This window comes from Apostichopus japonicus, chromosome 5 (assembly GCF_037975245.1).
Source record: "Apostichopus japonicus isolate 1M-3 chromosome 5, ASM3797524v1, whole genome shotgun sequence".
Lineage (NCBI taxonomy): Eukaryota > Metazoa > Echinodermata > Holothuroidea > Aspidochirotida > Stichopodidae > Apostichopus > Apostichopus japonicus.
Genome location: NC_092565.1, coordinates 6,298,791 through 6,314,511, shown reverse-complemented (window position 1 = coordinate 6,314,511; position 15,721 = coordinate 6,298,791). Strand labels below are relative to the sequence as shown.

The 15,721-nt window shown below is 38.2% G+C and overlaps 1 protein-coding gene across 1 annotated transcript; it reads left to right on the top strand.

Moving 5' to 3' along the window:
- Positions 1–1,464: 1,464 nt before the first annotated feature.
- LOC139967418 (E3 ubiquitin-protein ligase KCMF1-like) lies at positions 1,465–15,452 on the top strand. Its single transcript, XM_071971172.1, has 7 exons — positions 1,465–1,672; positions 3,405–3,572; positions 4,360–4,499; positions 5,516–5,783; positions 7,582–7,730; positions 9,009–9,184; positions 9,767–15,452. The coding sequence occupies exons 1-7, from the start codon at positions 1,657–1,659 to the stop codon at positions 10,011–10,013; spliced, it is 1,164 nt and encodes a 387-aa protein (XP_071827273.1). The 5' UTR covers positions 1,465–1,656; the 3' UTR covers positions 10,014–15,452.
- Positions 15,453–15,721: the final 269 nt, after the last annotated feature.

Sequence of the window (15,721 nt, the reverse complement as noted above, 5' to 3'; positions counted from 1 at the left end):
GACGGTTCCGATCTTTTCTGTATAAAGTAACTCTAATCTTTGTGTATGACAGCGCCCTCACTTTTTGCTTCCCTTGCACGTAGCCATATATATATATATATATATATGGCTTTGGCCTTGGACCGTTTACAATGGATGGAAATCACCATGTAGTTCTTTTACATCATTGACATCAGACTTTCATTAACAAAGTGGTTGCACTAATATTCTAACAAAGACAGGCCCACTGTCAGCGCCTCAGCAGTAAAACAACAATGAACTTGAAAAAAAAGATATTATCTGAGATACGATCTCAAACAAGCAGTTGTTTTTATTGCTTGTTAAATATATCATGCACGAAATAGCCTGGACTTTCAGTAACAATTTCTTGGAAAAGAGTAATAAGCGCCTAAGGAGTTGTAGTGGATTATGTGTACCAATAAGTGTGCGGGCTGATGATGAGGAAACTGACGTGATTATCTCGGAGAATGATCCTGCCGAAAAGCGCTGAAGACATCGAATTACACGTACCACTTCCTAAAATAATTACCAATCATCATCTTAAACATGCAACCCATCAGTACTGCGCTGAACCAGGAATGACTCAAAATATCACAATACTGATATGATTATTATGTGACCGAGGCTAAGTTATGATACTATAGCTTTACTTTAAGTACTATTGAGTTCCAGGCATAGTTAACCACCATAAGAACATGTTTTCCAACAGCTGAATATGTATCAAATTTTTTATATTTATTTTTTGTACTTGAATCCTCCGCGATGACAGATATATAAAACTACAATGATATTTGGTAGCAGGTCTGGCGAGATCGCGGATGGGCCGGACCGGAGGGGCCGGTTGCCAAATCCAGTGGCCGAAGAAATGCCGGATAAAGAATGGTGTAATTTAATTGCATAATATTACCATCGGGGAAAAATAAAGAATTTTTTAAAAGGGGTCCATATTTGTCGGTTGACATAAAAGTCGGCCTCGATGTTGTCATTTATCCTAATAATTGTTGGCCCTGGGACTCAGCTGGGCTCCTCGACACAGGCTCCCGCTAGTGGATTACATCAGTCTCGACTGAATATTGTCTTAAACGGACATAATCTAAACCGGGCCCGAGGTTAGTCACGAACGTTTCTTGTAAGCTATGAACGGGCGATTCTTCACGTCAGTGATCCACCTCCGTTTCCTCCTAAAGGTACATTCCTTGCATTTTTCATTTGTCAAGTACTAAACTTTGCCAAATCTGACGTCATGTATTTTAGGTGTTTTACCGTATGAGAAAACCGGGCAGATTTTGATAACTCACTAATTTGAAGATATTATAGTCTAGCTTAAATTTAGGGTAGAATAATATCACATGAGTTAACGACTTATATAAAACAATTTAAATATGTGTATTTTGTATTATAAATATATTAATAATACAAATACAATTATTTTATATCCAGATACTTCTTGATGTCAAAATATCGTCATATTCGTCTGGCCACCTATGTAATTGTAGTACTGCCGATAATTTTCATGTCATAGTACCGTCTGTTAAGGGGTGTATTCTTGCAAAGGGTTTTCTTAGGGAGTATGAAATCTTCATTCTCACATCAAATACAATAATTATATCGAATGAATGGTTTCGAGTGTGGTTTTAATGTAAATAAATCCCGAGAATGTCTCGGCATGAAGGTGAGTTTAGACGGAAGCTGGTTAGGCCCCATGTGCCTATCGTACACACAGTGTAAATTTGACGGATAGCCTAGCCCATCTGAAACTTTTTCTTGACATACATCGTCAACCGCACTATTGCTACTATAGTACTGCGTTACCTCGCCTACATACGACTAACAAGTAAAAGTTAGGATAGCATGACATTAATTTCATACATAGCATATAGGCCTAGCCTACTTAATCGAATTTATGTATAGAGTTACCCTGGATGAATAGTGTTATTTAAGATGTTATGGGACCAAGCTATGCATTTCTGGATTGTATGGTGGTTAATATAGGCCTATGCCCTATGGTAACATTTTGTGTCCTACTCCTATAATGTGTGCCTATTAAGTTATAATGTAAGGCATATCAAGCTGCACTGAGTGATTATAGACACTGTAGTTGCTGTGTAATTCAATTCTAACCACTTAGAATAATGAAATGTTACCTAGGCTTAAACAACACCACTGGACATGGTTCAAATGTGCATAATGGAAGAAGGCAGCATATGTTTTCTGTTTTGTAGCACCCTCATTAATAACTTCACCTATTTACCATATTTAAATTATACAGTAAACTTTCACTCATGTGCAGAGTTATGGCAAGTCTTCCTTGCTTCGACTGTTTGAACACAAGACTCTTACAAGTATAGGCTACAACCATCTCATTCCGGAGGAATTGGATCAGTGCAGAGATGCAAATGCGAAGCTGTAGGATTAAGTAAACCAAATAGAAAATTCATAACATTGTCCAGATTTGGCAAATCAAACTCTATAACACCTTCTGACAGTGCTTTGCCTGTGTTCATCGCTATGCACAGGTAGTTAAAATTTGAATGCAAATTATTTGCATCATAATCCTGGTTGCAGCTGCATCCTGCACATAAACAATACACTATACATAGAAACTGCACTTTAAATTTAATGAACCCTGTCAGTAAAGTATTCAGGGAAATGGGGACTGCTGAGCATTTCTCAATGTTTTCTTAAAGGCTGTATAGAACCCAACTAAAGCACGCTATCATGGAAAAATGTAACGAAATCGCGTAATCAACCTGCCTTGGTTGTAAAATGACCTCTTTTTACCAATTAGTCTGCAACGCGTGCCACATATTTTTTCTTGTATGAGGGTCTTTGCGTGAACGCTGTATGATTAACTACACTGTAGACATGAACATATTTTCACACAGTGTTTACACAAAGAGCCTAATGGTGTTAATAAGCTATGCAGGCTAGTCTTAGAGCCTGAGGTGGATTTATGTCCGTGGTAGGATGATTATGTCAGCACAAAGCTTTCCTAGCTATAGGGTGCTGTAATTGGGGCCAACAAAGCAGATCTTTTAAGTTATATAAAGTGTTTGCCAGTTACTAAGATTCACTGCATCTATCAGTATGAGTTGCACAGCAGACATATGTTTGCATTCTAAAATTGTCAATATTGGCAAATGTATTGCTCTGTCATAATGTATGTTATATTTGGAAATTGTTTTGTATCAGAAAATTTTGCCGTAAAGGATTTAATAAACCAGTCTTCCTTTAGTCTTTCTACGTTACTCATTTGAATTCACTTAACCATGTTCAATTGAATTGGAATGTACACATTGCCCTTTGCCAACTTGTAGTATATTACTAAGTGATTGATATAAAACTTACTTTCCTTATTTGGAGAATCTTTCTTTATTCTTATAATCTCTTTCCTTTTGTCACAGGAGTAAGTTGTGATTCCTGTCTCAAAGGGAACTTTCGTGGAAGGAGATACAAGTGTTTGATTTGTTACGATTATGACCTTTGTGCTCAGTGTTACGAGGACGGTAATACTACTACTACACATACATCCGAACACCCAATGCAGTGCATTTTGACGAGGAATGATTTTGGTGAGTCTTATCATAAACTCGATCATTTATGTTTGAGGGTGCTAAAGCCCATTTCCTAGTTTGAAATTAGCCATTCCAGAGACTTTTGTGTAGTTTAATTCTAACAGGTAGAAAATTGTAGCTACATTTTATCCTAAAATGCAGATACTGGCCTGTAACATCATATCTACTCAGCATTATGGCCTTCGTATTGAGTTTCAAAAAATGACATTGGTACTTGTGCTGATGAAGGCACCAAATATGGATATAAAATGGCAGTTCACTCTGGTGTTTGTATAAATAATGCCCTCAAGTGCTGTCCAAAGAATATCACACCTTTGGACATCCATCATTTTGTCCTCTAAATACCAGGGAAACTTTTCCCCACAATATGTTTAGTGCCCCACAATGTGAGTGAAGGTATAATATTTGATGTACAGTATGACACAGCAAAAGGAAAATGATTCAAGTCTTACATTTATAGTTCGATAGAAGGCTAGTAGAATGGTCGAATAGAATGGTAGTATTTTTTTATTTGAACAATTAATAACAAACAATGCTTTACAGGAAGAGTTTGCAATATGTTTGTTCTCAGGGATTTACAGTTAGTTTCTAAGATGGGGGAAACAATTGCATGAGTAGTTCCATTTTCAGGCAATTTTCATGGTTGTTAATTAATGACGATTTTCCATATTTAAAAATTACTTTTTAATGAGCTTCTGTCGGTGTGAACAGCCGAAGTAGTTTTAAAGTCACGTACATGAGTTTGTGTTGCACGCATATAATTTGTGTTCTTTTAACCTTACAGATCTTTATTACGGAGGAGAGTCCATTAGTCTAGACCAAGCCCAATCTTTTACTTGCCCATATTGTGGTAAAATGGGTTTTACAGAAGCATTACTACAAGATCATGTTAAAGCCGAACACACAGAATCACCTTTAGAAGTGGTGAGTAGTTTACTCGGCGATATCATGTAGTATTCATGTAGCAGTTTGTGAAGGCTCTGTTTTGTCTCTTTTAAAGTACTGTGGTTCCTATGTAAAAATTTCCCACAAATGTTTGCACTTTGCAGAGCAATTTACCCATTTGACTATGCCATACCCGGATAAATTAGTTCCCTGGTTACTCTTCTAGTATCGATTAGATCTTTTTTTCCAATTCAAAAGGAAAGCAGACTGGACCATTGGCCTACAAGTAACATTTGCATTGGTAGTGATTGACCTTGGTGTGATCAATGTTGTAAATTAATCAATGAGCAGTTCAGTCTCAAACCTTTGACTAAAGAGAGATCATCAAATCTAACTTGATTACGAGCGTCAAAATTCAATATTTGTGAATCTAAACTTTATCACCGTAGACAAAGCCACCGCTATACTGTTACATTTCCAGCAAAAACAAAAACAAAGTTAGTTAAAGACACAGTGAATTATTTTTTATCCCTGGAGAAGTTTGCAAAAGTAGGGATTGTTCACAAGAGGGAATTTAACGATAAGGGGTGGTCAAATCTTTTTTTCTTTTGGGGGGGGGGCCAGGGGCTCTCTTGTCGGGTTGGCAGGCCATGCAGATTGTCGGCAAACCTGATGTTGAATTTGGAACTGTAGCTACTGACGTACTTGTTGCAGGTTTAAAACAAGTTTCACACAGTGAGAATTTGTAAATATATTTGTATCAAAGTTAGATAACTTGGGTATCATTCTCTGTAATGTTACAGTTTGGATTGAATGGCTAGTTATAAATGAACAATAATGCAACAAGAGCATTGTCGCCATACTCCTCTCTCATGCAGAGAGATATCCTATCCCACACTGTACATTCTCTTTGTAACTCCCTGTGGCCCACATGCAGCAGGTTAGCTGTCCTCATTGTTTCTGTGAAGCATATCTTTGTTGTTTTCTACTTTCTCACCATGAAGACTTGATCACTTCCCAATCACTCTCTTCTTGTTGTTTCCTCTCCGCCCTAGGTTTGTCCTATATGTGCCGCCTCACCGGGCGGGGACCCAAACCACGTGACAGACGATTTCATCGCACATTTAACGTTAGAGCACAGGATGCCTAGAGATTCAGAAGAGACTGGTAACGCAAGACATTTAAGAAGGATGTTCCACCCGGGCAGAGGGCTGGGCTCTCGTTCCCGAAGGAACATGCACTTTGGTCAAGGCAGCGGTTTATCCTCCGGTGGTCCAATGTCCAGCTCACCAAATAGTCGAGATGCCATGGACCCAATAGCAGGTGAGCCCCCCCTCCCTTCCTTACTTCCATCCCCCAAAGAATACAAAAAAATGTAGGATGAAAAAATCATCCATTTGAAATGAAATCATTTTTAAAGCAACTTGTTCTTAAAATCAAAAAAGTATTTTTATTATCCATGTTATCTCAAATCAAAAACTTTGCTCTATTAGGATTTGCAATTATGTAGGTTGTGTGCTATATTACCTATGCAGTAGAATGTCATTATTCTATGAGTATTCAGTCTGCATATTGCCAAGTCATACATGTGCTTGATGCATGTTTGCATAACGAATATTTCCTCTGAAATGGAAACAGCCAAGCAGTTTTTCATAATTTACATTCGCTTTGTTGTGTTGCGTGTAGATCCACTTTCAGTTTCACTTCATGAGGAGAACAATTGTTTCCTGGTGTCGTACTTACATTTATCAATAAAGTATGTATCAAGCTGTATCATGAAAGCAGCCTTTTGAGTTGATAATTTATGTGGTTTTGTTACTCAATAAAGAAAATTTATTCAAGAACAGTGCTCAATCATTTGCCAGGCTAATCCAGCTTCCATTTCAATAATTACGTAAAAGTCAAAAGTTTGCCAACATTTTCCAACCTATGTTTGTCAGTCGATTGATTTCGATGAAGAGAAAATATCTGAGGGAACCACAGATGTTTGTATTCTCTAGTCTCTTGGTTATTAAAATAATCACTTTGTGGAAAATTGTGTGGAGCTGCCTGTATTGTTTGCTCCATTGAACCGTTCTTGGTGAGTTTGGGAGAAATGTCAACAAAAGTGCTAATAGTTGCTTTATATAGAGAAGGACACCCAAACATCATCATAAATACAGATTACAGATTATAGTGATACTAAAGGATGGTCATCTATCCAAAAATAAAAAATTAATAATTAAAAAGAAAAGTTCTTTTCATAAAAAGGGATATCATGGTCTTCATGTGTGTTGATATACAAGACTGAAACTTGAGTAAGTCAAGAAGTTGCTTCACAGATTCATAGAACTTGGACCTTTTTTTGATTTATTCTAAATTCATTGTGTCATTTATTGTCTTTAGAAGAGGTGGTACTGCAGTTGCAAAACTTGGTGGTTAGTTTTTACAAGATATTAGTATTGTTTTGGCAGTAATACAACGGTCTACTTTCACCCCAATGAAAACTACAAAACTGTTTCATGTTTCTGGTGGTTTGTCGGACGACAGGATAATCCCTACGACATAGCACATGTAGCCAATTGGAGCTTAATTTTTCTCATTTGTGGGGGGGGGGGGGGGGAAGGGCAGAGAAATTGCTCGTGAGAGAAGATAAGGATTGCTTTTCTTGTCAATCTTCAGCCAGGGGTTAAAAACTGACTCTGAAATTAAAAATTAAGTTTGAAACATTACAGGGAGGGGGGGTGGGGAAGGGGGGTGGAATGGGGAGTTGTAGAATTGATTACCATAGTCATCACTCACAAAATAATCAGAAAATATTGAGCTTTGCACAGCTACACCTTACTAGAAGTCGCGAGGCTGATTTGTAATGGTGTAAAGTGAGCTTGTTGTTGCAGTGAATAGTATGCGGTGAAGCTTGCCGAGTGGAATAACTTCTCAGGAAAAATAATCCACTGTGTTTGTTTATTTCGTTTATGAAAAAAGCACACTCCTTCGCCCCTCTCCACGCCCACCGACCTCGTCATTAATTCAGGCAAATCCTTTTTTTTTATGCCACTTGTTGTTTCTTCCAAATGCATGCTATGCCTGCTGGATTGACTTATCAAATATTGCAAGTTTTAAAATTTCTACTTTTTCAAAGAACTTTTATCTCAACTCTCTGGAGCGAGGAGAGCAGCGGGGAGTGGCAGTGGCAACACAGCGACCGCGAGTCAACTCCACCAACTTCAGCTGATGCAGCTGCAACTGGAGAGGCAACAGCAACAGGCCCAGCAAGCCCAGAATAGTCAGGTAAAGATCCTCTTGTCTTCTTCGGTTCTCCTCTGGTATTATTTAAAATTAAAAATCGTGGTAGAGTGACATCAGAGGATCGGACACACACAATGGCAAATTGATTTACTTCTTCGAACCCTTACGGGGTAAAGTATAGAGGGTATTCTGTCAAGGATGCAAGTCACAAGTTTATCATCTCAAAATTAATTTTTTATCCTCTTCACAATGTTTTGGCAACCCTCCCAAAATATCTTGGTGACCCTAACAAGGCTTGGGACCCCGGATTGTTTACGGGCTGTTTACTGTCAGAGGCTGTGTGGACTGCATATGATTTGATTGACATTGGGATGTAGACCATATGCCAAGTTGAACCCCCCCCCCCCACCCCCATTTGATTTTCAGTGGCTACAATGTTTTCCATAAGTATATTTATTGACAGAAATATTTCCTTTCATGCCATCTTGCTTTCATTTTCACTGTTAGGATTTTGGTACTGCTGGAAGCTCCAGATGCCGTTTAAGTCGGGTTATTGGGTGTCATTGGGTCATACATTCTTGTTTGTATAACTTACATGAATGTTAGGCACATACCTCATCCTGTCGACGGGGTGACTTTTGTACTATATACGCTTTTAAACCTTGCGGACATATTTTGTTAGTAGAACTGTTGTTTGTAGAACTGAAAGGGGTTATACAGGGTCGAAATGCACCAGATAGAAAATGGGATAAAACTGCTGTCAGGAAGGTATCCTCCTCCTGCCATTGCTTAAGAGGATGTTAATGATTCTTCCAGTTAATGATATTACCAGCTGGTGTAAACCTAGGTTGTTGACATCATGCTGTTCTGGCCATGTTAGTATATGAAGGTTTTACTTTGCTCCTCACAGTTTTCATATGTTTTAAAGACAGATGTGGTGGTTCTATTTTTGTGGGTTCAGAATTTGTTTTTAAAGTTTTTGCTGGTAACAACATCTTAAAAAGAGGGAGATGGGAAGTGTGTGTGTGTGTGGGGGGGGGGGAGGGGTGGAGTGGGCAGCAGAGGAGGCAAAAGAAGGAAATGTCTGCTTGACCTAATCTTAGTGGTATTGCCTGTTGGTATTTACCTCAGAACACCTTTGTTTGACTTCCATTACTGAAATTGAAGAACCAACTGTGATATATTCCATGACAGTCTTTACTCTGCACGGGGAAAAAAAAGGATTACGATCTGCTGGAAATGCATATAAGGTCGCCTAGTCGGAGGAACTCTGTGAAAACGAAGCTCGATACCGATTATCATTTTTAATTTACTCTCCAGGGTAGCACAAGGAATCTAGTGGAGAGGCTAGCAGTACCTGCCCCTAGAAGGCAAGGCAACCTAACCGGAAATATGAACCCAGGTCAAGGGTCATCACTATCATATAGCGCTGTCGTAGAATCATCACTTTCAGCATCCTCTTCAAGTCATAGAGAATCACAGTTCTTACTAGCTAGGTGAGTCATCATTACCCTGAAAAACGATGAGAGTTAGGGAGGGGGGAGGTTTGGGGTGATGGGGGAAAAAGGGATGAGGCTGGTACCATGTTAATCACAAGTAGTGTGGATTATCTGCTTGATCTCTATAAAAAGTGCCCATGGATTGATGTGTGCACAAACTTAAATTGTACTTTTCTGCCATAATCCTGACTGAGTGGTCACACACTAAAACTAGACTGATATCTGGTGTGAAGTCAAGTCAATGTGTTGCTAATACTTTGTGTATGATATTATTCTCTTTTTTTTATGAATTCCAAAAATAACTTTTACAGGTGTTGCATTCTTTATAAAATAGGGGGGGGGGGGGCTTTGTGACTCACTTCACTAACAGGACATACTATTAGTATCAGAAAGTATGGGCATCACAGTATATCGATTACCACTGAAAGCAAGTCTCCCAAAGTTTCATAATTTTGATGAGATTTGTTAAGCAACCTGAATATAAAGGCGTAGGAAACTTTTGCAGTATTCTCGTCAGTCGCTTCACTTGGAACATGAAATTTACATTAAACGATTGCACTGACTTACTCATCTCTGCAGGATACATGAGCCGTCATTTTCAGAAACAGAACTACAATCCGCAGAAGTTGAAAACGCCAATCGCAGCTTCTTTGTGCAAGATTTGATACTATCGACGCTGAACGAATCAGATACAGAGTCGGAGGCGCCGTCAATAGAGGACGCCGCCGTGATGGGCGAAGAAACGGAAGAGAGGCCGGTGGAAATGGCCGATACAGTTTTGAGATTAGAATCTTTAAATTTGAGAGACAGAGAAGAATTTGCATAGCACAGGTTGAAGAGAGAGAGAGAGGGGGAGAGAGAGTGTGGTGTGAAATTTAACCTTTGACCTTCTCATGGTGTAGTCTGTCTGTCTGTCTGTCCATCTTCTGTTAGTGTGTGCATCCCAGCAGCATATATGTCTTTTGTGACATTTTCTATGAATGTACATAGTGAAGTGATATTCTGTGGGAGAATGAAAACTCAAATAGGTAAGAAAAGTTGTTGAATGTTTACGGACCCTCCTTCATTTTGCAATATTATGTTGCCCCCTTTTTTTCCTTCTTTTTTTTTGAAGTGCAATTGAGATAGGGGGTAATCTCATGCATTTTCTAATGTAAGCCAGAGTTATGGACACAAGGAATGTGAACTACTGAGGACAATTAATGCTCTCATCGAAAGTAACAAAAACATAAATATTGATGACATGTACTCTTAAATATCTAATATTGATATCCCCCCCTCGCCCCCTATAGATGCCTTTTTGCTTAAAAGGGCACTAGATCTTGCATTATATATCTGCTTTAGCCTATTACCTAGATATGCATTTGGTTCTGTTGACATAATTAGTGCTTGCAGATATCATTAAAACTAACTAGACATTATTGACACCACCGACTCTGTAAAAACTTGGTAGCATGCTGAAGGTACATGATTATTATATTGGCGATCATGGAAAATGTTGTAGTGAGAAAGTTGTACTTGTTGATGGGTTAGAACATTTGTAGTAGAATGGAACAATGCATCATGTCACTGACTCAACCAGACAGAATGCTGGTAGGATAGGAAAGCCAAACTTTGAAGTCTGCGTAGATATAAAATCATTTCATATTTCTCTCTATAAGCCAATTTCTCCGAAAGAGACAACAGGCAGTCAATATGAAAAAGGAAGGTAAACCCCATTTTATTTTAAATTTCATCTGTGGTATGCAAACTAACGGCTGAACTTTTTTAGGAAGCTTGTTGTCATAGCAACATGTTTGCCGATACACAAAGACTTGAACATAAGATATATTGAGTACTATGCTACATTATGTAACAACAGGTGGGCAATTGTTATCACATCACAACACAGAAGGGAGAATAGTCAGTTTTCTATTTTTATCTGGAAGATTAACGTATATCACATGTAGACATGTTTTTATTACCTTAGGGCTGCTACGTAATTTCACCTTCAGAGTACATGTATGCGAGTGTAGCTTAATTGGCACACAGGGGATCCCAGACAAACGTTGTGATTGCTATCTGTATCAGTGAATCATTTTATACCGGCACCTTGCTTAGATAGAGGTACTTCATTGGGTTAGTACAGTACAGATGGTTTGTTACTTGGTTAAGAGAAGGCTGAAAACTGGATGGTATGTGGACTAGAGTGGTGAGTAATTATGGACTAGGAGTGGCAAATTATTGTGGACTAGGAGTGGTGAATTATTGTGTATGGAGACAAGACTTAAAGCAAATGAAACTTACCTAGGTGCTGACTTTTTTTCTAAAATAGAAAGTCTGTGTAGCTACCTCAGCTTCCTTCCCACTGTCAAAGAAATCATACTCATGCAGCTTTTCGTAGTTGGTTTTATAAGCAATTTCGCTCGCTCTCGCTATTCAATCTCATAAATTGTGTATACAGTGTAGTTCACATGGCTCAATTAGTCAAGTCTCTAGTAATGCATTTACAAAGTCACTCATTTTGAAAGTTTCTAAATTTTTCTTTTTACATGTGATTATAAAATATTGGCCAGTTGAAGAATCGGTTGAGAAAACGAATGAAATAGATTGATAACTAGGTCGTGAATCTTCTCTTGGCTTGAAAAAAAAAGAAAAAAAAACTTGGAGTGGGTCTTTGGCCTAATAAATTACAATCTTGTCTCAGGTCATACTGAATAGATTTAGTAAAATTATTGACCTGTTGGAAAAAAAGCTACTTTGTTAAAGAGGAACCATATTTATTTGTATTCTTGAAGGTGATTATATATACATCCTTGCATCGTGTCTGTTAGGTTATTATTATTCTTGTAATTTAGTCATATTTGATTGGGGGAGGGGGGGTCAACGGGGACCCCACCCTTTACTGTCTATTAACTCCCAGAGAAATCTTTTTAATTATAATCGATAGCGCCGTGTCAAAAATGACTGACTGCCCTCCAATCTTTGAGAAGACTTCTAGTCTTATGGCCTTCAAACTGAAGGTTATTTCAACTTGTTCGAACAGGAAAAAATCAGCAAACTGAAGAGATCCTTATTGCATTATACATCCAGCGTCGTGTTGCTCCAGTGGTTCGTTACAAGGGGGTTGGGGTGGGGTTAAGGGTGCCGGATAGAGGAGGCGAGAAAAATGCCATTATTCTCTTATGCACAGTGCTTTGTTTCCCCTCTTCTCCCTAATTTGTTAAGATGTCTTTATTGACATGGGTGACCTGCAATCGACCCGACATTGAATCCAAGGTGTCCCTGTCTGTAGAAGAGAATGTTTCCTAGTTTCCCTTCTTCTCCACGACTGCCCAGCAGTATGATGAAATAACAACTAAGCGATCACCTTTTTGTTTCTACCCTTCCCTTGATGCAATGACCTTTGCACCTAAGGATTGGGTGGGTATGTGTTGGGGGAGGAGGGGGAATGGAGAATGAAGTATAATGTTTGTTGGGGAGGGGGACATCTGATGGGGCTTAGGTCATGCCTCCTCTTCTGTAAATTACCTTGCTGTTTTGAGACCATAAATTGAGGTGACACTGTTTTTATCCCATCGTATAACTTTTGCCATACTTTAACTATTGTAGCAGGGGAAACAAACACAAAATTTCACTTTCATAAAATCTTGGTGTCTTATGTAGCCTGTATACACGTGGGAAATTGTTTTTTATCCGCCGATAGAAAGAGTGGTCTAATGTGGCAGGAAGACTGTGGCATTTATCAGTTTGTCTCTAAATCAAATATTTTGTAGCTTTCTGAACCTTGTATTGGTGATAACCCATTTGGGTAATAAGGCCGAAGCTCCATTAAACCATTTATGTCTACACTTTGCTAGAATTCTTACTCGGTTTTAAGAGCTGACATGAAACAAATGGATCACTCTTTATTAATTGGCTCTAATTGGTTGACAATAATGTGACATGACTGACCTCTGAGGGGAAAAATATCAGTATTAACCCCCCATGTATTGCATTTAGGGGTGAGGGAGGGGTAAGGGTGCTGTCAAAGTACCTGTGTGAATTAATTTGTTAACCGTAGTTTACCTAGCCTTTGTCTAAAGCATGCTCCAAACATAGATAATATTTCTCATAAAATTTGTCGAGTAGAGTCTGTACCATTTGGAATGTAGCTTGACCATAATGAATTTGATATATTCTGCTATATTTGCTTGATAACTTTTGCTATTAATTATAAGAGGGGGGATGTAAAACGTGGCTTTACCTAGGCTGTTGCAAAGTCCAGGAGCCCTCGCCTTACAAGTCATTATCCACCCCCTTCCCCCCCCCCTAAAGACGGGGGAATTCAATCAAAACCCTGCCCTCAACAGAGAAAGCCTGAGAGAGTGCCATATCTGGGTGTTTAAAGGTACCAAAAAAAAAAAACTCTCACCCAAGGCCAATCATGGTTTGTGAGTTTCCTTACGGGGGACCCCGATTCTATCAATGCACATGGGCCAGGCTGCTCCTTGCTTCACCACTGGTTATGACACCTCATCATGGACAGAGATTGTGTAATAAGAAGCATGGCTTCATATATGGCCGTAAATGTTACCTTTAATGGTTGAAATGGAATTAGACAGGGTGGTAACCTTGCTATACCAGTCATACAGACTATAAACCTAAGTTAACTGACTCTGCAAAGTGGTATTATTTCTGTAGCAGTACTCAGAGCATATTCCCTGATTCGTGAGAAAGGTCTTGCCTTGTTTCACCACCGACCGATTTGTATTATCTTTTCTCCTTTCTATGTCATCATCGTCATCATCATCATCATCCCTGCCTTGCAGACTAATAACAGATTTAGGGTGAAACCACCAGCACTCACTTAGTTTTATATTGAAATATAAGCTCCTCTGACCCCCCTCCACCAAATGTTTGCAATTTCCTTTAAATTCTAGTAAAGAGATGTGTTCTGAAGTGTTTTAGGAACATGATGACACAGCACAGATAAAAGTGAAATGTTATTAATCAGGAAGTGTTTGTTTATGATAGAGCTATGCTTTCCTCTGAACTGTTCAATCTGTTGGTTTCAGAATTAACTGGGATCATATCAAAGAAAACATAAATGCCTTGAGCCGTTGACTTTGCTGTCAGCTTCTTTTCTTTCCACCCCTCCCCAAACCCCCCCCCCCCCCACCTACACACACATGATTTCCTTGTTAATGCCCTTCTTGTACTTTAGAACATGTGTTTGGTCTATAATCAATAATTACTGAATGGTTATATTGAACATATTTGGTTGCTTCACTAACAAAGGAACCCATTAATTAATGAGGCTAATCAGTAAGTCAAATTATATCAATGTCTATTAATTACTGGTTATTTAATAACCTCTTTCTGTCAAGCTCGAACTACTAGACAATACTGGGTTATAATTAATAAAGACATAAAAAATAATAATAAAGACACACAAAAGTATCACTTTTCATTGCTGCTTAAAGTTCCTATAGGAGTTAACTCGCAGTTGCAGTTGCAGTCACCTGACAGTCAAAAAGGTGGTTTGAAGTTCAACTGAAGCCTCAAACCAATCAGATTTTAATCCGCAAGCAGACAAGAGCCTTGTATTTAAAATAAAAAATGTTGCGGTTATTGAAACACTATGTATTGTTTTAAAAAAAAAATAAGAGAGCATTTTCAAGTCCAGGAAAAAATGACTGAACTTTAAGATCAATTGGTTTATCTTAGGCTATTGAAATACCTGTGGGTGAATTAAGGACAAGTTAACAATATTCAATTAATATTTTTCATTTTAAGTTTTCATATGTCCATAGATGGTAGGAATTAATTATCGCTGCTGTCATGATATGAACTTGTCCACTCCAGTTCTAATTTGACTGGAGTTTACATAACTTGTTAACGTTACTACAATGCGTAACTGCATAAGCCAATGGTGTATCTGAAAGTCCTGACCTGGTTTAATACTATACACTGCAGTATACCTCTATTTAAGAAACTTAATACTAATTGGTATGGATATAAAAAAAAAAGTATAAGTGTAATATTTTGGTGGCCGAAATACACACTTATGAAAATGGTACCGTAATTTCAGGAGTCCCATGAGAGGTGAAATGCTTATAAGATTGCAAGTCGTCTCGTTTTTTAAATTGACACGTATAAAAGTTTTGGGACTAACTCCTTTCCTTACAGCTTGTTGTTGCTACAAGAAAAAAGTTAATTATCAAATCAACATTGATATGTCTTTTTGTCATTATAAGAGAATATTGAATTAAAAAAAAAAAGTAAGCAAAAAGACTTGTAAAAATTTTCTAAACTGCTCTTTTCTTCTCTCACACTTTGGTGTTGGTACTATTTCAGACTTTTAAGCACTTTCCATCAATACAGTTCTGGCATCACAGCTCAATAATGAAAGTGTTTGCCAGAAAGAAAATTAGTTGGAATACCTGGGGTTTTCCAAAGTACCCATAAAAACCGTCCCTCATCAATTTGTTTGGTGAACCCTATAAACATTTGTTGTATCTCTTCCCATTCGAAGGGACTCCTGATATATGACGCAACAGTCTTAGTCATTCG

Coding starts and splice junctions, on each gene's coding strand:
- LOC139967418 (XM_071971172.1), top strand. Junction 3,573..4,359: donor TTTGACGAGGAATGATTTTG/GTGAGTCTTATC, acceptor TTAACCTTACAG/ATCTTTATTACGGAGGAGAG. Junction 7,731..9,008: donor AGCAAGCCCAGAATAGTCAG/GTAAAGATCCTC, acceptor TTTACTCTCCAG/GGTAGCACAAGGAATCTAGT.